At 43.1% G+C, this 23,831-nt stretch overlaps 1 protein-coding gene across 1 annotated transcript in view; it reads right to left on the minus strand.

Moving 5' to 3' along the window:
• Positions 1-23,831, minus strand: part of LOC124622866 — a 125,111-nt gene that overhangs the window by 68,261 nt on the left and 33,019 nt on the right. The window contains exon 2 of the mRNA XM_047148659.1: positions 8,287-8,427. Within this exon, the coding sequence (XP_047004615.1) occupies positions 8,287-8,427 (141 nt within the window). The remainder of the gene's footprint in view (positions 1-8,286; positions 8,428-23,831) is intronic.

Raw genomic sequence — 23,831 nt, forward strand, 5'->3', positions numbered from 1 at the left:
CCATATGGCAGTCATCTTCAGGTGAGTAGGCCTTCACACTATCTCGCCTGAACTGAAATCTAACACGCCGTGGCTGCTCCTTTATACACCGACCGTGGGTCCACCGCGCGTGTGAGAAAATAACTGCCCCCTAGCGACACGCACAACAGCGCACCAGTGGGGAAAACTCGCAGAAACGATAAATCGACAACAAACATTACTGACAGTTTTGAAAGACCGAGACAAGGACCGTTGTTTCTTAATATCAAACAGAACAGGGCTCCAACTCTTACTTAAAGGATGTCATTTATCTCAGTTTATAATATTGTTAAATAGCCGGATTTCAATGACAGTCCCAATACCGCGACGCAGGGGCAAACACTTGTGTCTCATAGTACAACGTTTTATGTCCTTCCGTAAGATAATGTTCCGCCACCGCACATTTTTCTGGCTGAAATAAACGCATATGGCGATGATGCTCCACGCAACGATTCTGGACTGTACGAATTGTTCCAATACAGACTCCCCCGGAATGGCAGGGAATCTTGTAGACTCCTAGCTTTCTCAAACCTAAATCATCCTTCACTGAGCCCAACAAGGTTCTGGTCTTAGCAGGAGGACGGAATACACTTTTAATATTAAATTTCTTTAAAATTTTACATATTTTTGAAGATATGCTCCCCGCAAAACGTAGGAATGCCTCCGATTTGCTTGTATCTCCCTTTGGTTCCCGCGGAGGTCAAATCTGTAGAGCACGACGTATCTGATCGTTAATATAACCATTCTGCGTGAACACAGCTTTTAGATCGTCCAGTTGCTGTGTGAAACTACCTGCATCTGAGATGGCGTAAGCTCTTCTTACCAATGTACGTAGGATCCTGTTGCGTTGGTACGATGGTTGACAACTTGATGCATGAAGATATCGGTCCGTATGCGTGGGCTTGCGATGAACACTATGTGCCAATGTCCCTCATCCCTCCTGTAGACCAAGACATCTAAAAACGGAAGTTTTCCATTCTTTTCAACTTCCATCGTGAACTTAATATTGAGATGCAGGCGATTAAAATGTTCTAGGAAGTGATTTAGGGCATCCCTCGCATGTGGCCATTCCATAAACGTATCGTCGACGTATCTCCAGAAGCAAGTTGGTTTTAAGAACGCGGTCTAAAACGCCATGACCTTAAAATCCTCCATAAACAAATTGGCGACTATGGGGGATAATGGACTCCCTATAGCCACTCCGTCAGTTTGTTCAGGGTCTTCGTCATTAAATAAAAAATATTGATGTTGTGTCTCTGTTTACCAGAGTCCCTCTTGAAGATTCTTTGCAGTTGTTTGGTGAAAAATTGGACGAAGAAACAACTAAGCTTTGTCGCCATGTGTTGAGATCGACGTGTTTTTTATAGCCTTCGTTAAGCACCAAAATGTATAATACAGAGAAACCGCACTAGTCCGAACTAAGTGGACGAGTCCCAGTCCGAGTTAATGAAAGTCAGAATTACATACATGTTTTTCAAAACAGTTACCTGGAGCTACGTTTAAAAACGTAATATAGTCTGCATGAAGTGGTAAAATAAATACTAGACTAACTATCTGCCCTGATGTCATGTGTATTATCTGGAATGGACTGTGCGAAAGACATATTTCTCTTTTCTATTTCTTTGCGAAGGGTTCAACATTTGCAACAGCTGCGCTTAACTTTTCTCCACACACTTTTATGTTATGAGACGTTACACCAGTTACGGAATATGAACAGCCAATAGCACTAGTACTGGAGTTTGTTTGGCCTAATCTATATGCAGATCTTTCACTGCAGCTTTCAGTTCTATTCCTCTTGCAGGAATTCGGACACAGCATTGTTGTTTCTAACAGGCGTGCACGACATCACCAATGGTGCATAGTTTTGGTCCAGTTGTCCGTTCTTGTTTCCCGAATAGACCATCTTGTTTTAGCATAATTTCAAAAAGTTGAGTTAGCAATGTCGGATCTTGTCATAACTCTCTGGACAGAAAAATCGGCTTGGATTTTATCAAAAATACTCATTAATGTCCTAAGCTTGATTATTTGTATTTACTCTCGATTTCCTGTCGACAGATCACAGTTCGTAGGTAACTGACGAAAAGTCATCTAGTATGATCGAAGTGATATCTGGCGTTTCCCAAGGATGTGGCCTCTGCTCTTCCCAAGCTGTATAAAGGATTCAGGAGACAATCTGAGCAGCTTTCTGAGATTGTTTGCAGATGACACAGTCATTTACCATCCAGTAATGTCACCAGAAGATCAAAACCAACTTCAAAATGATTTAGGCAAGCTACCTGTACGGCCTGAAAAGTGACAATAGGTCCGAAAGTGTGAGGTCATCCACGTGAGTGTTAAAAGAAAAGTGTTACATTTTGGATACACGATAGGTCACACAAATATGAAGCTCTCAATTCATCTAAATATCTGTGGAATTACAATTACGAATAACTTAAATTCGAACGATCGCATAGGTTATGTTGTGGGGAAGGCAAACCAAAGACTGTGTTTTTATCGGCAGGTTTGCTAAGGAGACTATATACACTACTGTACAGTAATGGGATCCTTACGAGATTGGATTTATCTCCAGGACATCAAATAACTTCAAAAAAGGGCAGTTCGTTTTGTATTATCGCGGAATAGGGGAGAGAGTGTCACGGATATGATAACCGAGTACGGGTGGCAATCATTAAAACAAAGGTGGTTTTGGTTGCGCTGAGATCTTTTCACGAAATTTCAACTTCCAACGTTCTCCACCGATTGGGAAAATAATTTGCTAGCAACCGTTGATACAGGAGAAATGATCAATGTAATAAAATTAGAGAAATCGAAATTCGGGCGGAAAGATTGAGGTGTTCGTTTCTCCAGCACGCTGTTACAGAGTGGACAGGTAGTGAAACGATGTGAAAGTGGTTCGATAACCCTTCTGTCTGGCACGTAAGTGTGAATTGCACAGTGGTGATATAGATGTAGATGTGTAGATGTACTCCTGAAACCTGCCTGTTATTCAGCAATTTCATTTCTTGATATTGAAACCTGTGGCCTGCTCTCGTCTTAAGGGAGTTCTCCATTTCTTTTACTCGTGGTGACTTCTGGTATAGAATCGGCGTGATATAGACGAAGAGACACTTTCCACAGTGTGTCTAATATTGAGAGGAAAGCTGCTTTTGGCCGGCCAGGGTCTACTCCACTGAGCAGATATTGTAACGCGTAGGCATCGGGTGAGCTCAAACCAATTTATTTACTGTGATTTTTAATTTCATCGTATGGCTAAGGCCCCCCGTCGGGCAGACCGTTCGCCGGGTGCCGGTCTTTCAATCTGACGCCACTTCGGCGACGTGCAGTCAATGAGAAGGATAGAATGATGATGAGGACAGCACAACACCTAGTCCCTGGGTGGAGATAATTCCCCGACCCAGCCGGAAATCGAACCCGGGCCCAGAGGTCAGACAATCCGTCACGCTGACCATTCAGCTACCGGGGGCGGACATTTACTGTGATGAAGGTTGGTTTTACGTGAAACGTTAGTTTGGAATGTCTGTTACTATCACTCCATGCGTAGGTATTGCTTAATTCAATTTCGTGCTATTATAAATTCGTTTATGTTTTCATGGAGTTCACTTTTTCAAGGAATTTGGATTACGTATCTCAGATGATATGGCTTTGGTTTGTAAAGTGGAATACACGTTGGAATATCGAAGGGGGTTGTAAAATTCTTCTCTTTCCTTTAAACTCAATATAAATTTACGTCTCAAGAATTCATTTACCAGAACCGTATCTTATTTGCAGTTGATGTGTTTGAATATGCCACACTTGTAAGACGCTATGTTGTGGTGTTACACGACTTAAATACATGAGTCACAGTCACTCTGAGGGATCGCCACTCGTCACAGAGCTGACACGGGAATTATAATCAACAGTAAGTAGAATTTCTCTGCAAGCAAGTTAGGTTGCAGGTGGTGATAAAAGATAGGTCGCCGGTGATGCCGAGTTGCTAACTTCTGGCACGGGATATCGTGTTCTATCAACTCACTACAAATGGCCTTGTCTACATGAACACATCGATTCTTGTCAGATCACTGAAATTAAGCAACGCCGGGTGTGACCGGTAGTTATATAGGTGACCGCACGGGTACGTCACACGCGATTGGCGATTTTCCCTTCGCTACAGGGGTTATGGCATAAAGTTCATGATAACCAGACTCTGGGTCAATGTCCTGTACTAAATTCTAAACGTCTTCGCAGTCTTTCATGGAGTGAGGGCTTATGACACTGCTGATGGTAATCCGTCCATCGGATGAGAACGATAAGCTCTACGGTCCCCTTGGTTATCTTCGGGAAGAGTAGCCTATGTTGTGGCACTGGGTTCCACTCTCCCCCTACTCTCAACATCTCGAACTACACTACACACTACACTACACACAAACTCATTACAGTCGTCTACAATTATGAGGTAAACTTAAAACAAAAATTTGACGCTTCGCGAAGGAAAAGGGTCAGTGTGCTCGAGAGATAGGAAAAGACTTTCCAGTTAGGCCACAGTACCTGCCCTTCGTGATCTCCCAGCCAATCATGCCATAAGACTCCACTTTTTAAGGACTCACTTATCTATTGTTGTATGTCGCACGAAGCGAGTTTATAGTGAAATTTATCTTTTTGTTGACTATTTTTTGGGCTCTGAATTTATTTATACACGTAAGGGGAGACTGCCCCTCTGCACAGCCTAGCGCTACAAATCGGAAAGCTAACCCATGGTCAAAGTAACAATTTCATTTAAGTGCTGCGTACACATACCAAATATACAGGCCCACACCTCTCTCCGCTGCGCTGGATTCATGACAGTGTGTGCTGTGTAAATATTTTCTACTAGGTTGCGAGTCAGATTGCGTTAACGTACTTCTTCTCTTGTCCAATAGATATTTTCATTTTGCATCCGTTCATAATGTCAAAACTTATATGTCACTATCTATGAGAGAATACTAAACTTCTTTTTAAATACACATACAACTGTCACTCATAACAATATTGGTTACCGTATTGTACTGCATGACAATTTAACACACTTTTAAGCGAACACGGAGACGGAATCTAAGACAATTGGTCGTGTGAGCTTCAACAGGAACACTGATGAGGCTTTGAATTTGTTACGTATTTATAACCAACAATTATATAAGGAGCGATCAAAAAGTTTCTGAGGGCTTTCTGCAGCGTATATGCAACATAGAGCGACTCCGATGCTGGTATATAAGCAACGACATGTAGGCATTGGATTACTGTGACATTCGTGTCTTTCCGACGAGCGGGCGGTAAATGCGGAAACGTAAACTGTCGTCGTCGTCGTCGTTGTTGTTATTGTTGTTGTTGTTGTGGTTAAGACTGGTTTGATGCACATTTCCATGCTAGTCTATCCTGTACGAGCCTCTTAATCTCTGAATAACTGCTTCAACCTTCACCCTTCTCAATCTTCTTACTGCATTCATCTCCTGGCCTCCCTCTACAATTTTTACGCCCCACATTCCCTCCAATACTAAACTAGTGATCCCTTGGTGTCTCAAATTGTGTTCTATCAACCGATCCCTTCTTTTGGTCAAGCTGTGCTACAAATTTCTTGTCTCCCCATTTCTATTCAGTACCTGCTCATTAGTTACGCGATCGGCCCATCTAATTTTCAGCATTCTTTTGTAACACCACGTTACAAAAGCTTCTGTTTTATATTTGATTAAACTGTTTAACGCCCATCTTTCTCTTCCACATGTGGCTACACTCCAGACATTCTCACGAAAGACTCCCTATATTCGATGTTAGCAAATGTCTCTTCTTCAGAAATTTTTTTCTTGCCATTGTCAGTCTACATTTTATATCCTCTCTACTTCGGCCCTCTTCAGTTATTTCGCTGCTCGAGTACCAAAACTCATCTACTACTTTAAGTGTCTTGTTTCCTAACCTAATTCCCTTAGCATTACCTGATTTAATTCGTCTATCTTCCATTGTCCTTTTGTTTCTTTTGTTGATATTCATCTTATATATTCCTTTAAAAACAGTGTCCATTTCGTCCAACTGCTCTTCCAAGTCCTTTCCTGCCTCTGACAGACAATGTCATCGACAAACCTCAAAGTTTTTATTTCTTCTCCCTGAGCTGTTAATTCATACTCCAAACTGTTCTGTGGTTTCCTTTACCGCTTGTCCAACATAGAGATTGAAAAACATCTGGGACATTCCCTTCTCAATCACGGCTTCCCTTCCATGCCCCTCGACTCTTATAACTGCCATCTAATTTCTGTAGAAGTTGTAAACAGCGCTACGTTCCCTTCATTTAATCCCTGCTACCTTCAGAATTTCAAAGACAGCACTCCACTGAACATTGCTAAAGACTTTTTCTAAGTCTACAAATGCTATAAACATAGGTTTGTCTTTCCTTAACCTATCTTCTAAGATAAGTCGTACGATCAGTATTGCCTCGCGCGTTTCTACATTCCCCAAGGCCGGTTTCTACCAGTTTTTCCATTCTTCTGCGAAGAATCCGTCTTAGTATTTTGCAGCCATGACTTATTAAACTGATAGTTCGGTAATTTTCTCACCTGTCAACAACTGCCTTCTTTGGAATTGAGATTACTGCATTCTTCTTGAAGTGTAGGGGTATTTCTTCTGTCTCATACATCTTGCGCATCAGATGGAAGAGTTTTGTCATGGCTGACTCCTCCATCGTTATCAGTAATTCTTACGGAATATCATCTACCCCGGGCCCTTGATTTGACTTCGATCTTCCAGAGCTCTGTCAAATTCTTCTCGCAGTTTCGTATCTTCCATCTCAACATCATCTACCTCGTCTTGTATGTCTATAATACTGTATTCAAGTTCATCTCCCTTATACCATTCACCTTTCCCCGTTATGCTTAAGACTGGTTTTCCATTTGAGCTCTAGATATTCATACAGCTGCTTCTCTTTTCGCCAAAGGCCTCTTTAATTTTCCTGTAGGCGGTATCTATATTTCCCCCAGCGAAATATGCTTCTAAATACTTACATTTGTCCTCTAGCCGTTCTTGCTTAGGCAGCTGCCTTGCCGCAATGGATACATCGGTTCCCGTCAGATAGCCGAAGTTAAGCGCTGTCGGGCGTGGCCGGCACTTGGATGGGTGACCATCCGGGCCGTCATGCTCTGTTGCCACTTTTCGGGGTGCAATCAGCCTCGTGACGCCAATTGAGGAGCTACTCGACCGAACAGTAGTGGCTTCGGTCAAAGAAAACCATCAAAACGACCGGGAGAGCGGTGTGCTGAAGACACACCCCTACTTTTGGCATCCTCAGCTGAGGATGACACGGCGGTCGGATGGTTATGATGGGCCACTTGTGGCCTGAAGACGGAGTGCATTTTTGCTTAGCCGTTTTACGTGAACTACTGCGATGTTATTACCAAATGCGTCCAAAGAGAACCAACAAGCTGTTATTCTTCTCTTCGCTGCCTAAGGACCAACAGTCAGACACCCATCGGCGATTGAAGATTGTTTATGGAGCAGTGAAGGCGAAACATCGGGAAAGACTGCGACAAGGGGTGATGCTGCTTCATGATAACTCACATCTCCATATTGCAAATGCCGTAACTCCCAAGTAACGGCAATCCAAGTGCGAGACATTCGAGCACCCGCCCTGTGGTCTTGACCTCTACCCAAGCTATTATCACGCCTCCATGGATATGCAGGAAGCAGTCACGGATTTATTGACAGAGCAGGGGACGATGTTTTACCAAAAGATATCTTCTACCTGAGCGTTGATGGGATCGTAGCCTCAATGCTCGCAATGGTTTTGACGGACTGGCGTACCTATTCCGGAATCTACGGCCTCCTAACAGAATTTTTTTGATAACCTCTTATACATGCGTTACTCATTGTCCACAGGTGAAGCAAATGGGAACAGGGGGATGCGTTCAACATTTTACAGTAAATGAGATTAGCACGAATGATGTCTGATACAGAAAGGCGGCACTACATTTCACGATAATAACTGATCCGAATTATCGCGAATTCCGGACTGATGATGTCCGAACTATTGCTGGTTTACTGTAATTTTTTAGTTACTGTCCAGTGCGAACGGATTTAAATCTCAGTGGCCTTAGAACAATGCAAACGTTTATAGCTCACAGAAAGCTGACACAGAATGCGCGAGATAACACTGGCAAGGCGATACGAGTTATCAGCAAGACAAGGGTGCGCCGTTGTTACGCAGGCAGATTATCTGCGGCGAGCGCTCAGATAACAGGCGGCCGCTATCGCAAGCCGGCGCGCGATACCGACCTGTGATGACCAGCGGGTTGGTACACGGCGCCATCAGGTCGAGGCCCTTGCACGTCACGTTGCCCAGCTCGCTGCTGTTGTCCCACATGGGGCCCAGCCACGTGAGGCGGAAGCAGTACGTGTCCTCCAGCCTCACCGAGCCTGTAAACCAAGCAGGAAACCGCTCATCTCTCACTGTGAAAACACACTTAACAAGGTGTTCTTAGTCGGACAAGCATCAACAGGGGGTGGAAAAAAATACGAAAACTCAGAAAACACAACACATTACCCTGCCTAATACGGTGTAGGAAACCCGCTGCCTTTCAAAACAGCGTACAGTCGTCTCGGAGTGGTTAAATATGAGTCCTGTATGGTTTTCAAGGGAATCTTACACCTTTATTCCTCCGAAACAGTAGCATTTTCAGGTAACGATGATGGAAGTGGACAGCGGGGGAGATCGGACTTTCCTCCCTGAGGTCACAAAACCAGTTCTAGACGATCCGAGCTGTGTGAACAGGAGTCCCATCGTCTTTGAACACAACGTCATTGCTGTGGAAACAGTCATTGTCCCATAGGTTGGACTTGATCGATCAAAATGCCCACATAATTCGTTGCTGTAATGCGACATAACAGAGTGCTCATGGGGCCCATGGAATACCACGATATGGCTGCCCAATTCATCATTGAAGCCCCGTCATGTTTCACTTTTAGGACGTAAGCTCAGCTGGGAGTAGGGAACAATACATATACTTAAAAATCGCAAATGAATCACGATAAATCTACAAATGCACAACGACGCTGGTAGATTACCTGTATGTTCACTTCTTAACTTACACCGTTCTTTCTCCAGCAAGAACATTGCAATCATGGATGGGAGAAGAACTGTCAGGGGATTGAAAATCAAACATCTTGTGAGAATGTTCCAAGAACTTCCTTTAAAGTTAATCAATTTTAGAACTACGATGATTCACTGACAGAGTTGCAGGAATAGCCGCGCTCGTTAGTATGCCGTTTCCGTGATACGGGAGCAGGTGCCTCCGCCGTGGATCGAATCTGGCGAGCGGATGAATGATGAGGGTCGCTGTACCACCTAGCCTGAATTTCGTTTTTAGGCAGTTTCCCACATCCGAGTAAGTGAATAGTGAGGTGACACACGTCCCGCCTCAGTTACACGATCTGCAAACTTTTACAAAATGTTTGCATATTTTCACGTGGGCAGGAAAAAGAAAGGATAATCCAGTTATAGAGAAGCTCTATTCCCTAATCGTTTTTGTATCTAGCTATTCCACGTGCCCTGAAACAACTATGCTAACGCATAAAATCCCAGAACAATATGTTGTACTAAATTCCTGGGATATTTGAAATAAGAAAAATGTCTAAGCTAATTTTCACTGTTTTGAGTTTGCTGTCGAAACACAAGCTTAACACACTACATTTCAAAGTAACAACCATACTTTTCACATAAGTTAATGGACTGCTAGAGATATCAATTTAACTGGCGGTTGGGGTTAATTGACACGAAGTTCGGCCATATAAGTGATCTGATCTAGATCGCAGTGTTTAGTTATAAATGTTCTAACTACGCTCAACATCAGTTTTGTTACCGTTACATAAACGCGTCTCAACGAAATCTCATGTAATTCCTATAAAATCTCTCTCTCTCTTCACAATTCGCCCGACTTCACACTTCTTAATACAGCTCGTGCCAGCGGGAAACCTAATCTTTTTCATAACGCGGATTTCTACATAATACTTGCCGTTCTTTTGGCGCGCATGTTCCGTATATCGACCGTACAGTATGAACACCAGCCACTGACAAACTTTTCCAGCACAACTGCCGTTCCGCAAAACGACACTGTCCAAACGCTCGCACCAGGCGTTCGGTGCACAAAGAAGGATACCGCCGAAAGATTCGAGAAGGTGTGCTTGCAACCTCACTGTGCTGTGGAGACTTCAGTCCTCATTATAGGTCATGAGTACCGTGGTAAAAAGTGATCCAGAAGAAACTTAATTCATTCAGTAACAACTTTTTTAAATGCAGCTGACAGTAATGGATGATCAACTCCCTCTTGTACTGCGATGTTCTCGCCCAAAACACATTTATTTTACTGTGGCAGTACCAAATGTTAGATGATTTCATAATCAACAGAAATGGGTTACATGGCCTTACCAAGATCTCAGAGATGGAGTACTGAAGTATCAACTTTCTTATTAATTCTACTTTCAATTACGACCCTATTTTGTTGCTATCGTAGGAAACAGAACCGTTAGCGGTAATACGTTAACGGTGTTCATGAATTTGACTAAGAGCATTTGGAAGGGCATTTAGTCAATTTGGAGATTTTATTCCTTCAGTGTCGTCAGCGCGAAGCGTTAGGAACAATTTTGCGACTATGTTGGTAAATGAGCGAGAGTAAAAGGATGTGCTCGGATGCCTTGTGGAAATAAAAATACAGCCGACGAAAGGCGTGAAAGTTTTCTATGGAGCTCGACTTACGTTTGTACTAAGGACAGAAGAGTCGTCTCATCGGTGAGATTTAACAGTACAGTAAAAGGACGTATAGTAATTTTAAATTCGCAAATGGGTAGAATTTTTATGCCATACATTCGGAAATGGCTTAAAAATTCTAGAAGAGCAGTATTTGTAAGACTTCAGAGTCAAACTTACAAAGAATGCGTTATAAAAACTACCTGCCTGATTAAAATTGTGTGCTGGGCCGGAAATCGAACTTGGGACTTTTACTTTTCGCGGACAGCTGCTCCACCCACTGAACTATCTTTTCTTTCTTTACACTCACCAACAATACCTTTGTCGACGAGGTTTCATACACTTTTCTTTATTCAAAGGAAAAACACATTGCCGTATTTACCGAGGCGTTCTTTTCTTCTTCCTTGGGTAGATGGATGTAAGGATAAATAACACATATGAATACCAAAGGAAATTAAATTAATTGTCGTGAACAAGGTTTCAGTAAAGGAAGGATAAATAACGTAAATAAAATGCCGTCATTTACGGGTCTCCTCCTGATGAGGACATTAAGAAATGAAAGTTAGATATTTAATATACTCTTTATCAGTGATCTGCCAATGTTATTCGCATATGGGTTTGGAGAGTAGCATTATATTTCATACGAAACTCGCTTTACAATAGCCAGTGTACCTGAAAGAGGTCCTAGTAGTTCTTGACTTAAGGTTGTATTGTCTTCGGCGTGTAGTAGATGCATTGCCCGACTAACCAAATTTGGTTATAATGTTTTGCAGTAGAGAATAACTTCTACTCTGATCGTAGTAGGGTTGTGATACCAGCTTACTGAGGACTCGTCCTTACCATGGCCAACTCCTTCGTTGTTCAACTCTAAATGCGGATAGATTCGTCATTATGAAAGTAGTGGACAATGTCGGCCACATGGTTGCAGGAATTAAAAAGTGGACTCGGTATCAGTTTTAGTTTAAACTTCCTTTTAGGCGTTGATAGCGTTTCTGAGATTTCGTGACACCAAACGGCTCTGATGTTTGTGGTCAACACCGATGCGTGAATGTTTTTCCAGAACTGTGTCCATTGTTTCCAACGATATTTAACAGATATGGTGTGTTTGGAGGTGCTCATTATTAGGGCTTGATTTATTAAGCCTGCGGATGATTTGAGAATTTGTATATCGACGTACCTTGAATCTAAATAACATTTTTCGATATAATCCGGAGCAGTTTTAACGGATTTAAGGTCTATTCGTAAACGAGTGTCTGCAAGCTGATAATAGATGAATATTCTTTCGGTAATGCTACATTTGCCATATTCTTCAGTCTCTAGAATGCTTTATGTTTGCCAGCTTTACGAGCTTTTGTGTGAAGTCCTCGAATGTGTTCTTTAAGTTCTGGAAAGATGAGAATAGGATGGGGCCAAGTCGGGACTGACTGTATGGAGGATGGTTGATAACGGTGAACTCAAGGCATCGGATTGTTGCAGATGTTGCAGCGCTCGTCTGTGGTCTGGCATGTCATGCTGAAGGAGAGACTGCGCCACATATGGACGAACACTTCGAAGTCGAAACTCGATTACAGCACGCTGTTTCTCACGCACCGACATAGTAACGTTACAGACCACCATGTTACAAGCTACAACTCGAAGCCCTCCAGCGGCAGATGTCTGCAAATAGGTAGACATGAAGAACGAAGATGTAGACTGTTAATAACGTCTTTTTTAACAAAGCTTTAAGACTCTTCAGACTAAAAATTCGGAGGTATTATTTTTCAGCATGGTCCCATGTGTCACGGTGCTGTGCAAACCCGGATTTTGTAGTCCGTCTGTTTTTAATGGTCAGGCCGTGTCCATAAAATGCCTTTTATATAGGTTCGGCTCCACATGAATCACGAAACTGTGGATAAAATCTGTCTCACGAAGGGCCTAGGTACTGGCGATACCGCCAATATACGATTTATTTTCTCCAAGACAAACGTGTTTGTCTTTTATTTCCTCTGCTGTTCGCGGCTCTTCGACGCTATCCAACAGAATAGCTCATATCCTCTGCATATGCGTGACCAACGTCTTTAATTCCGAATATGCTGACGCCTCTGAGTTCATTATGTAATTTTCGCGATAATGTGCACAGACGCAATGGCGTAAAGCGAGGAAGACAGAGGGCAGACCTGCGTGAGGGGGTGCTGCATTCCGATGGTGCATAACCACCCAAGCACGACTCACAAGCCGTTCTCACAGTTTTACTTCCGGCAGTACCTCTTCGAACAAGTTCTCACGGGTATGTTGCGGGGTTAGCACTTCTGGAAGACTGGAAGAAATGATTCGCTCTGGAAACAATCCCCTAGGCTGTGGCTAACCATTTTCCGCAATATCTTTTCTTCCAGGTGTGCTCGCCATGCAAGTTATGCAGGGCATCTGTGAATTTTGGAGGATAGGATAAGAGATGCTGGCGGTAGCAAAGCTGTCAAGAGTGGTCGTGAGGCTTGCTTGGATAGCTCAGTCCGTGGAACACTTTCCCATGAAAGGCAAAGTTCACAGATTTTGGTTCCGCTCCGGTATACAGTCTTAATCTGTCAAGAAGTATCAAATCAGTACACACTCCGTTTTAGAGTAAAAACTCATTCCGGAATGCGCTGTATAGAATTCTCACCCATTTTTGCCACTGTTCCTGTTATGTAATGCTACACTCCCACTTACAGTTTTCAATGGGTGACTTTTACATTTTTTGTTATAATAAATTCCACAATGTTAAGTTCAGATATTCCAGAAAATCTGATAGCAAGCTAATAAACTGAAACATCCACCCCTTATCTTGTATTGTATTGTATGGAAGTGGGGACCTAGAAACGACGGAGACGCTTCGTCCCCGCTGTAGCCCTCAGTGGTTCACAACCCCACAGCATGCTAAAGCAGTCCACTCACCCCACCGCCGCCCCACACCGAACCCAGGGTTATTGTGTGGTTCGGCCCCCAGTGGACGGACCCCCAGACGAGTGTAACCAAAAATGTTTGCGTGGTAGAATAATTGTGGTGTACGCGTACGTGGAGAAAGTGTTTGCGCAGCAATCGCCGGCATAGAGTAACTGAGGCGGAATAAGAGGAACCAGCCCGCATTCGCCGAGGCAGATGGAAAACCGCCTAAAAACCATCCAAAGACTGACCGGCATACCGGACTTCGACACTAATCCGCCGGGCGGATTCGTGCCGGGGACCGGCACGTCTTCCCGCTCGGAAATCAGTGGGTTAGACCGAACGGGTAACCGCGCGGGCACCCGTTGCGTTAATGTACTTTGGCTCATCTAGAGTATTATGTGAAACGCCTGAATGAATGTTCCACGTTTCTCATTCAGGAAATTGTATTACCGCTGTAAAGAGGACATTAGCAAGTGCAGAAAAAAACGCTCATCTAATATCGTATTAACCATGAACTCATCGCACAAAGTTATGTACTATCAGACTTTCTTTTCGATCATTAGAAGAAACTTCCAAAAGCTCTGCGTTCTAGCCGATCCAGACCAGCGCGCTAGTAATCCTATTGTCCTTCGAAAAAGCATTTACAATCATTTTATGCCTCAGCCGCATTAGTATTCTCAATAATGTAAGACGTTAATACCGACGGATGCGTAGCTTAGTTCACTTTTCGAGAAATATGCTTCGATATGGAAGACTTTTAATCACATAAGTTCATAATAGTTTTACCGATTTTTCGAATCTCTGTGTCTAGCACGTGTCACATATCAGCAAAACAATGAAAATCCACCTTCTTCCGTTTTATGTTCCACGAAAACCGTATCTTACTATAGTTGATGGACTGCAGTCTTAAGAAACTTCATGATGGAGTTTAAGAAATCGGTCGGCGTAGTAAGCTTCTCAATAATGTTACTGTTACAAGTAGAAAATTTATTTCGCATGCAAGAAAATATGGAACGCCACTTCCTCAAAATTAGGTCATATCTAACAGGAAGTGATGCTCGTGTCTGACAGGACCGTCCAGTCCTACTACTGTCTTATTCTTTTTTTACATCTAACAGTATACTGTCAAGGTAAATACGTCCAGTGAGTGGTCCTCCAGTCGTAACATTTCATTCTTTCGGTGGTCCTGTTTGGTGATTATTGAATAATTTACCCTAACCATTGCAATTTAGTGGCTCCAATTTTTACTATTGTGTCTAGTTATCTGCATAAATTATAAAATTCATCATAATGTAGTATTCTTCAGGCATTAGCATTTTTCTCTTTAATGGGGAACGGGTGAGCTGAAGAGCCAAAGAAACTGGTATACCTGCCTAATACCGTGTAGGGCCCCCGCGAGCACACAGAACAGCCGCAACACAACCTGGCGTGGACTTGACTAACGTCTGATGTAGTGCTGGAGGGGATTGACACTATGAATCCTGCAGGGTTGTACGTAAATCAGTAAGAGTGCGAGGGGATGTAGATATCTTCTGAATAGCACGTTGCAAGGCATACCAGATATGCTCAATAATGTTCATGTCTGGGGAGTTTGGTGGCCAGCGGAAGTGTTTAAACTCAGAAGAATGTTCCTGGAGCCACTCTGTAGAAATTCTGGACATGTGGGGTGTTGCATTGTCTTGATGGAATTGTGTGGGTGTAATCTTATGGGACTTAACTGCTAAGGTCATAAGTCCCTAATATTACACACTACTTAACCTGAATTATCCTAAGGACAAACACACACACACCCATGCCCGAGGGAGGACTCGAACCTCCGTCCGGATCAGCCGCACAGTCCATGATTGCAGCGCCTCAGACCGCTCAGCTAATCCCGCGCGGCCTTGACGGAATTGCCCAAGTCCGTCGAACTGCACAATGCACAAGAATGGGTTCAGGTGATCAAACCGGATGCTTATGTAAGTGTCACATATCAGAGTCGTATCTAGACGTATCAGTGGTCCCATATCACACCAACTGCACAATCCCAACACCATTACAGAGCCTCTACCAGCTTGAATAGTCCCTTGCTGGTATGCAGGGCCCATAGATTCATGAGGTTGTCTCCATACCAGTACACGTCCATTCGCTCGACACAATCTGAAACGAGACTCGTCAGAACAGACAACATGTTTCCAATCATCAACACTCCTATGTCGGTGTTGGTGGGACCAAGCGAGTCGTAAAGCTTTGTGTCGTGCAGTCATCAAAGGTACTCGAGTGGGCATTCGGCTCCGAAAGCCCGTAACGATGATGGTTCGTTGAATGGTTTGAACGCTGATAGTTTTTAATGGCCCAGCACTGAAATCCGCAGCACTTTACGGAAGGGCTGTACTTCTGTCACGCTGAACGAATCGCCACTTCATCCCTTCCTCGGAGATGTTGTGTCCCACCGGTCGTGCACTGACTATAACACAACGTTCAAGCTCATTTAAATATTGATAACCTGCCATTGTAGCAGCAGTAACCGATCTAACAACTGCGCTAGACATTTGTTGTCTTATTTAGGCGTTGCCGATCCCACCGCCTTATTCTGCCTGTTTACATATCTCTGTGCTTGAATACGCATGCCTATACCACTTTCTTTGGCGTTTCGGTATATCTAACAAGGGAACCTCCCCATTGCACCCCCCTCAGATTTAGTTATAAGTTGGCACAGTGGATAGGCCTTGAAAAACTGAACACAGATCAATCGAGAAAACAGGAAGAAGTTGTGTGGAACTATGAAAAAAATAAGCAAAATATACAAACTGAGTACTCCATGTGCAACATAGGCAACATCTGAGCTCAGGAGCGCCGTGGTCCTGTGGTTAGCGTGAGCAGCTCCGGAATGAGATGTCCTTGGTTCAAGTCTTCCCTCGAGTGGAAAGTTTACATTTTTTATTTTCGCAAAATTATGATCTGTCCGTTCGTTCATTGACGTCTCTGTTCACTGTAGTAAGTTAAGTGTCTGTGTTTTGCGACCGCACCGCAAAACTGTGCGATTAGTAGACGAAAGGACGTGCCTCTCCAATGGGAACCGAAAACATTTGATCGCAAGGTCATAGGTCAACCGATTCCTCCACAGGAAACCAGGTCTGATGTATTCTATACGACACTGATGACGGCTTTTGCGTCACATGACAGGAATATGTTGTCGACCTACCTAACTTGTACGCTTGGCGAATGGATAAAAAGATTCTTCTACCTTGCCCGGTTTAGGTTTGCTTGTGGATGTCATAAGCACTCCCAAAAAAAGTGATGAAAACCAGAGTTTGTCGCATAAACTGCAACAAATGAATGCAACAGTTTCACAGTCGCAGTTTTTCCCTGTGCTCTGTCAAAACATACGTTTTTAACGTTTTCAAATTTTTCCGTGTGTAGACCATCAAATCCTGCATATGTCCAAGCAAATCTGAACATATCCTGGAATTTTGGAGAGCGAAGCTGATTATAAAAAAATTAAACTTCTGACTCGAGCGAAGACTTGAACCAAGGTCCTCTCGCTCCGCAGCTGCTCACGCTAACCACGAGACCACGGCGCTCGTTTGCTGCCAAACTCCTTGATGTTGCTTATGGTGCACATGGACTGCTCAGTTTGTATATTTTGCTTACTTTTTTCATAGTTCCACACAACTTCTTCCTGTTTTCTCTATTGATCTGTGTTCAGTTTTTCAAGGCCTATCCACTGTGCCTACTTATAACTAAATCTGAGCGGGGTGCGATGGGGAGGTTCCCTTGTAAGTAAGAGCACCGAAAGGATGAAATTTACCACTTAACATAACAGAAAATGTCATTTAGAAATTGAAGCATCTAGTATTAATCATATAGTTTAAAACTTGCACCTTTTGGTACTGTCATTTACTAGAAACATCCTTTCGGTACCTTGAGTCTATTTTAATATGTTAGAACTTTTGCTAACTACCGAGCGAGGTGGCGCAGTGGCTAGCACACACGGTTCAATTCCGCCTCCGGCCATCCTGATTTAGGTTTTCCGTGATTTCCCTAAATCGCTCCAGGCAAATGCGGGGATGTTTCCTTTGAAAGGGCACGGCCGACTTCCTTCCCAGTCCTTCCCTAATCCGATGAGACCGATGACCTCGCTGTCTGGTCTCCTTCCCCAAACAATCCAACCCTTTTACTAACTGAATGACTCATCCTCTATCTTCCTCTATATACATATTATAAATTAAAGTGCCCCGCTGCAGTTTGTGTCTGTATGGTCAAGCTAAGCTGAGGAACTACTGCAGGAATTTTCAACGTTTTTCATTGATGGATTTTGTATATAATTTGTTAGCTTTACACAGACCACTGCTCAGGTCGAAAATATTTACAAGGGGACCGCGCCGATTTATTATCGCCGATTTCGTGAAAATTTATTGCATTTGCAAGGTTTGGTCGGAAATGAGAGAGATAGAAGTTGGGACTCTAGTTGGCCAAACATTTAGAAACAAAATAGCGTTTTTGATGCGGTTCTGGTGACACATGGGACACTTACGCTAGCAAAATTTGCAGACAGCGACTGGCACAACGCAAGAGTAATGTTGTGGTCGTGAGGCAGATTCCCTATGCGGGAACGACTTTTTTTATTTTCAATTTCATTTTACTTACGCTGCAAATGAATCGAAATAATGCTCAATATATTGTACTTTTCAATATCCTCATATAAGGGATGAAATGGATGACAAAGGGAAATTTGGGACGTGATATAAATTTCCAAGAAGTGATTGTACTTGCACCGTTCAAGGGACTCTGCAAGTGACTAACCAAGAACGGATTGTAAATAAATCGTGCAGGACTTTTTACTCCGTCAATCTAATTTTGACCTCGGAGCAGCCCTCGGCAGTTGCACGCGAACGATATGTTCCTCTGTTTTTACCATGAATTTCACACACTACTCGTAAATCATCAACTGTAAAACAATCAAATTATCTTTGTTTTATGTACGACATTCTTGTCTACTCTTTACAATCCCTCCCTGGAAAATTATTTGCAATCCCAAATTTCCCTTTGGCTTTCCTTTTCAGTCCTTTTACGAAAATATTAATATGTACAACACAGAGTCCGCCAGAAAAATGTATAGACACTTTAAGGAACGAAAAGTATTACTTCTGTGTTTATTTTACTTTTAATAATTGATCACACGTGTTGTAAAACCTACAGTTTAGCACTTGGTTACTTTAAATATTCTAAATGTTCACAGTTGGTGGCTATTTACGTAACAGAATGACGAGCGGTCGCCGCAACTACGTCAGTCCTTGTTACAGTGGAGATCGCTGCACATGTCGCTGTAATCTCCTGGCGAAGTTTTTCCAGCGTGCGTGGCTTACGTCAATAGACGTTATCTTTCACAGCTCCCCACAAGTAAAAGTCCATGGGTGTTAGATCTGGTGACCATGGAGGTAACTCAATGGGCCCACTTCGTCTAATCCAATGTCCCGGAAAATTTTCATCCAGGAAAACTCATACGGCTAGGTGGTAGTGTGGTGGCGCCCCATCCTGTTGGTAAAAGCCCTCTTCATCAGCTCCATAAAGCGCACGTATACCTGGCAAAATTGAGGTGAGTAACATTTCCAGATACACTTCTCGAGTGACAGCAACGTCAAAGAAAAAGGGTCCTCCGAAGCACCTTGACAGTAGTCCACACCACACATGAACCCCTGGTAGATGACCGCTTTATCCACATAAACATGCTGATTTTCCTGTGTCCAGTACACACTATTATGCGGATTCACGGTCCTATTAAGTTTAAATTGTGCCTCGTCACCCCACACTACCTTCGTCCAAAATTGTTCGTCATCACTTACCATTTGCTGATACCATTCGCTAAATTGCATTCGGCGTTCAGAATCGTCTTCATCAATCGCGTGCAGTAATCGTGGAACGCAAACTTTCCACTTTGCAGCTTTCAGAATTCTTCGTACATCTGTGTTGCTAACCCCAACTTCACGTGCACAATGCGTAGAAGACTTCTGTGGAGAATTAACAAATGTTTGCAGCACGAGACCCGACGAAGCAAGACTTATAGCTGTACGCTGTCTTCCTGATCTTCCTTCGTGAATATCACAAATCGTTCCATGCAATTAAAACCTGTCAATGGTGCGTTGCGTCACGGGGTAGCCGCTCGGTCTAGGGCACCTTGTCACGGTCCGTGCGGTTACCCCGTCGGAGGTTCGAGCCCTCACTCGGGCATGGGTGTCTGTGTTGTCCATAGCGTAAGTCAGTTTAAGTTAAATTAAATAGTATGTAGGCTTAGGGACCGATGACCTGAGCAGTTTGGTCCCATAAGACCTTACCACAAATTTCCAAAAAAAGTGATGCATTCTATTGTTAGGTGGGTGGGCGCTTCTGTTTCAAACTCCTGCCTCCACTGACGTTGCACTCCAAAGGCATTATCAAATTTGAAGAACCACTTCCAACACATTTTAGTTGCTCGAATGTCAAGCATGCTGCAGCCATCTTGTTTTCTCAACACCGAGATGTAAATACTAACATCTGTACAACCAAAGACCACACTACAAGACACTCGTAACTCAAATCGAACGACAATATCGATATCTAGATAGAGCCTGACAAAGAGTGTATACATTTTTCTGGCGGGCTCTATATATTGCGCATTATTTCGGTTCATTTGTTGTGTCAGTAATATAAAACTGAAAATTAAAAAAAAAAATGTTGTCGCGATGGTATCCACTCCACTACTCTTGGACTACCGTGCTGTACTCTTTCTGATGTGCAAAGCGCTGCCTTGAAATTGCGATAGCACAAATGGCTCTAAACACGCTCGAGCCGTGCCAAAAACGTTTTTGGCTCTAAACACTAGGCCATGAGGAGCTCCCACTTTAGTTACTTTCATTTCTTGTCAAGCCCGGCAAATGCCACAAATCTGGATGAAATCCGTGATGACCAGAAGCGCGTTCCCCTCATTAATGCTGTTCGTGGAAAGCCAGTGCCGGTCGCTAGTAAATCATAACAGTGAAACCAACTATTTCATTCTTATTACGAGAAATCTTGTTCTGTTGCATTCACACAGGTCAGACTGTTCTGCGTTATTGATTGTACTGGCCGCGTGAATCATCAGATATGACCTTATTGCCCCTAACATTCATCAGTCCGCATTTACCAAAACGCTGCTCATGAAGACGGGAATCTTCCAGGGTTCATCGCTCGTGTTCGGCTGGTGATAGAAAGATAAGTCAAATGTTTTGGATAGCCCTTGGGCTAGAAACCATTTCTAGATGCAACAGAAGGATCGTCTTACAGTAACTATCCTAGACTTAAGTCAAAGTTTTAATATTACACACTTCCTACAGCATAGGCAAATGGACATAATCGGTTGGTTCTTTTCCCTTTGTATATGGTCTAAGGTGTGTCTTAAGGCGCTTATGGAGGCAGAATTTACTTCATGGGCGGTTCCTGAGGAAACCTTTGAACACCGTTTTTGGATACCAAAAGCAAGGCGCGGATTCCAAGACGGCTGTGCGCAGCACATGGGTGAAAGTCTTACGATGGATTCCAAAGACACCGATATCGAGCAAGTTTGAAAAATTTCTTGATATCTTTATTCGTTTCCGAGGTGCAGAGGTTCAAAGTTACTCTACATGCACATGTAAAATACGGATGTAATATTTGGTATGATGCGGAAACGTATTTTATAAAGTGACGTAGTGAGGATAAATATACTGTCTGAAAAAAAATTTATTCATAGTTTAAAATCGACCCGTGCCCCTTTGAAAAACTCTGGTATCTATAAGATTCTTTCCGACACCTACTTTTCTTACTACATAGAACAAACAGAATGTGCCTTTACAGTCAGATATAAAGAACATCTTTTAAGAAAAAATGGCACAAACACCCAAAATTCGTCTTTTTCTGATAGCTTCTAATTACAGGTCACGCGCCTAAAGCTGTTCACGATATCAACATTTTGCGCACTGAGAAGAAAAGGCGTAGATTAGATGTTCTCGAAGAATTAGAAATTTTTAATCATCTCTTTCGAAATGATGGCCTCATTCTTAATGAACAGCTACAATTACGTAATAAAAGCTTCTTCAACGGTATAAAGCCGTTACTTGATATTTGATTTCGTGTTCCCTCGTGCAGTTACCGAAATATTTTTTCTGTCTAAGTCAGTTCATAAGTGCTTGTTCATTAAATGGTTTATATTAACTACATTTCATGTTATGCCGTTTTTCTATTCGCTGGGTTATTCAGCTCCTTCAGGAATTCTGTAATAGCGTTTCTCAGTCTTTAAACTGTACATCTAAGCTCTTAGGTAGACAAATTGTTACCATGTCTGCTGTTGTCGGATAAAATATTGCCTCTTACTTCATGTATTACACATTTCACCTGTCTATACTCGGAATGTTAACTAGCCGGTTTGTATTTGCTGCTACTAAATGGCACTTTTGGTATGACGTTCACCTGCCCGCAATTGCTAACGCCTCAGTCTGATGCTGCCGCAGCTCGACATATGGTGCAGCCCTTAGTGGCCTGCCTCCATGTTTTCTATTTTAATATTTTGTGACTAAAGCTTTATCGATTCATATTTATTTTATACGTGACATGCCAGTTTTAAATGTTTTATTTCTGATGAAGGCACTCTTAGAAGTCGCCGATACCTAGGTGAAAAAGACTTCATTTTCGCAACCGAGGGCTGCAATTGTTTTAATTTTATACTGTAAAGTGCTTGTGTCATCGTCAGGAGCGCTCTGAGAACGATCTGCTGTCGTACTGAAGCAATGTAAAATTTTTGTGCACGTAAAATCAGGTCTGAGTTGAAAAATTACTCTGGCGTTATTTTAATTTCACGTAAGTAAACTATAAAAATTTCACTGACCTGTAAAGTTATTTTTATATGAGCGACATGCTCTTGGTAGGGAAAAGAAGGGAACCAGCGGAAAAATGTTCCAGTCAGAGCACAGAAATGTCAGAGCACAAAAGTAGCTGATATGCCTCTGTTTTGAAAGACGCTGACAGAACAGAGGGTACCAGCTTCCTCATTCTACTCATATGAGCACCTTTAAAAATTGTACCAAAAATTTTGGCACAGGAATATGTTCGCGCTTTTTTATGCTGAGAGGAAAGGAGAGAGTGATTATGGGTAAGAGACCGAAAAATAATAAATAGTGGAAGATAGTAGATTGTGGTCGTCGTATAGAAAGAGCGAAGGAGACTGCGACAGTGTGGGAGAAAGAGGGGAACACACTAGGAGTGGAAGACAGCTGATAGTGACAGATCAGTCTAGGAAAGGAATGAAGGAGACAGTGCCAGTGGGAGAGGAACAAAAAGAAGGAGAAAGTGGAGATGGGTGAGAGCCACTGATAATGAGAGACAGTCTATAACAATGACAACGAGGAAGAGAGAAATAGTGACAGGGGAAAGAGATAGCAGCAGTGACAAGGAATGGATAAGACAGTAGCAGTAAGAGCGAACAAGCGGGCGACACCGACAGTGAGAGGAGACAGTAGTCGTAGGACAGAACGAAGGATACTGGGGCTATGAAACAGAGGACAATGATAAAACTTCCTGGCAGATTAAAACTGTGTGGCCGACAGAGACTCGAACTCGGGACCTATGCCTTTCGCGGGCAAGTGTTCTACCAACTGAGTTACCCAAGTACGACTCACGACCCGTCCTCACAACTTTAATTCAGCCAGTACCTCGTCACCTACCTTCCACACAGTTTTAATCTGCCAGGAAGTTTCATATCAGCGCACACTCCACTGCAAAGTGAAAATTTCATTCTGGAAACCTCCCCCAGGCTGTGGCTAAGCCATGTCTCCACAATATCGTTTCTTCCGGGAGTGCTAGTTCTGCAGGTTCGCAGAAGAGCTTCCGTAAAGTTTGGAAGGTAGGAGGCGAGGTCCTGGCGGTATTGAAGTTGTGAGGACGTGTCGTGAGTCGTGCTTCGGTAGCTCAGTTAGTAGAGCACTTGCCCGCGAAAGGCAAAGGTCCCGAGTTCGAGTTACGGTCCGCCACACAGTTTTAATCTGCCAGAAAGTTTTGTATCAGCGCACTCTCCGCTGCAGAGTGAAAATTTCATTGCAGAGAACAATGATACTTATATTTAGAGAGACGCAAAAAGATAATGACAGTGAGCTGGGCTAGGTGAGTGAGTGAGAGTGGGTAAGTGGTAGCGGATGGGTATGAGTGACTT

Source organism: Schistocerca americana, chromosome 7 (genome assembly GCF_021461395.2).
Source record: "Schistocerca americana isolate TAMUIC-IGC-003095 chromosome 7, iqSchAmer2.1, whole genome shotgun sequence".
Lineage (NCBI taxonomy): Eukaryota > Metazoa > Arthropoda > Insecta > Orthoptera > Acrididae > Schistocerca > Schistocerca americana.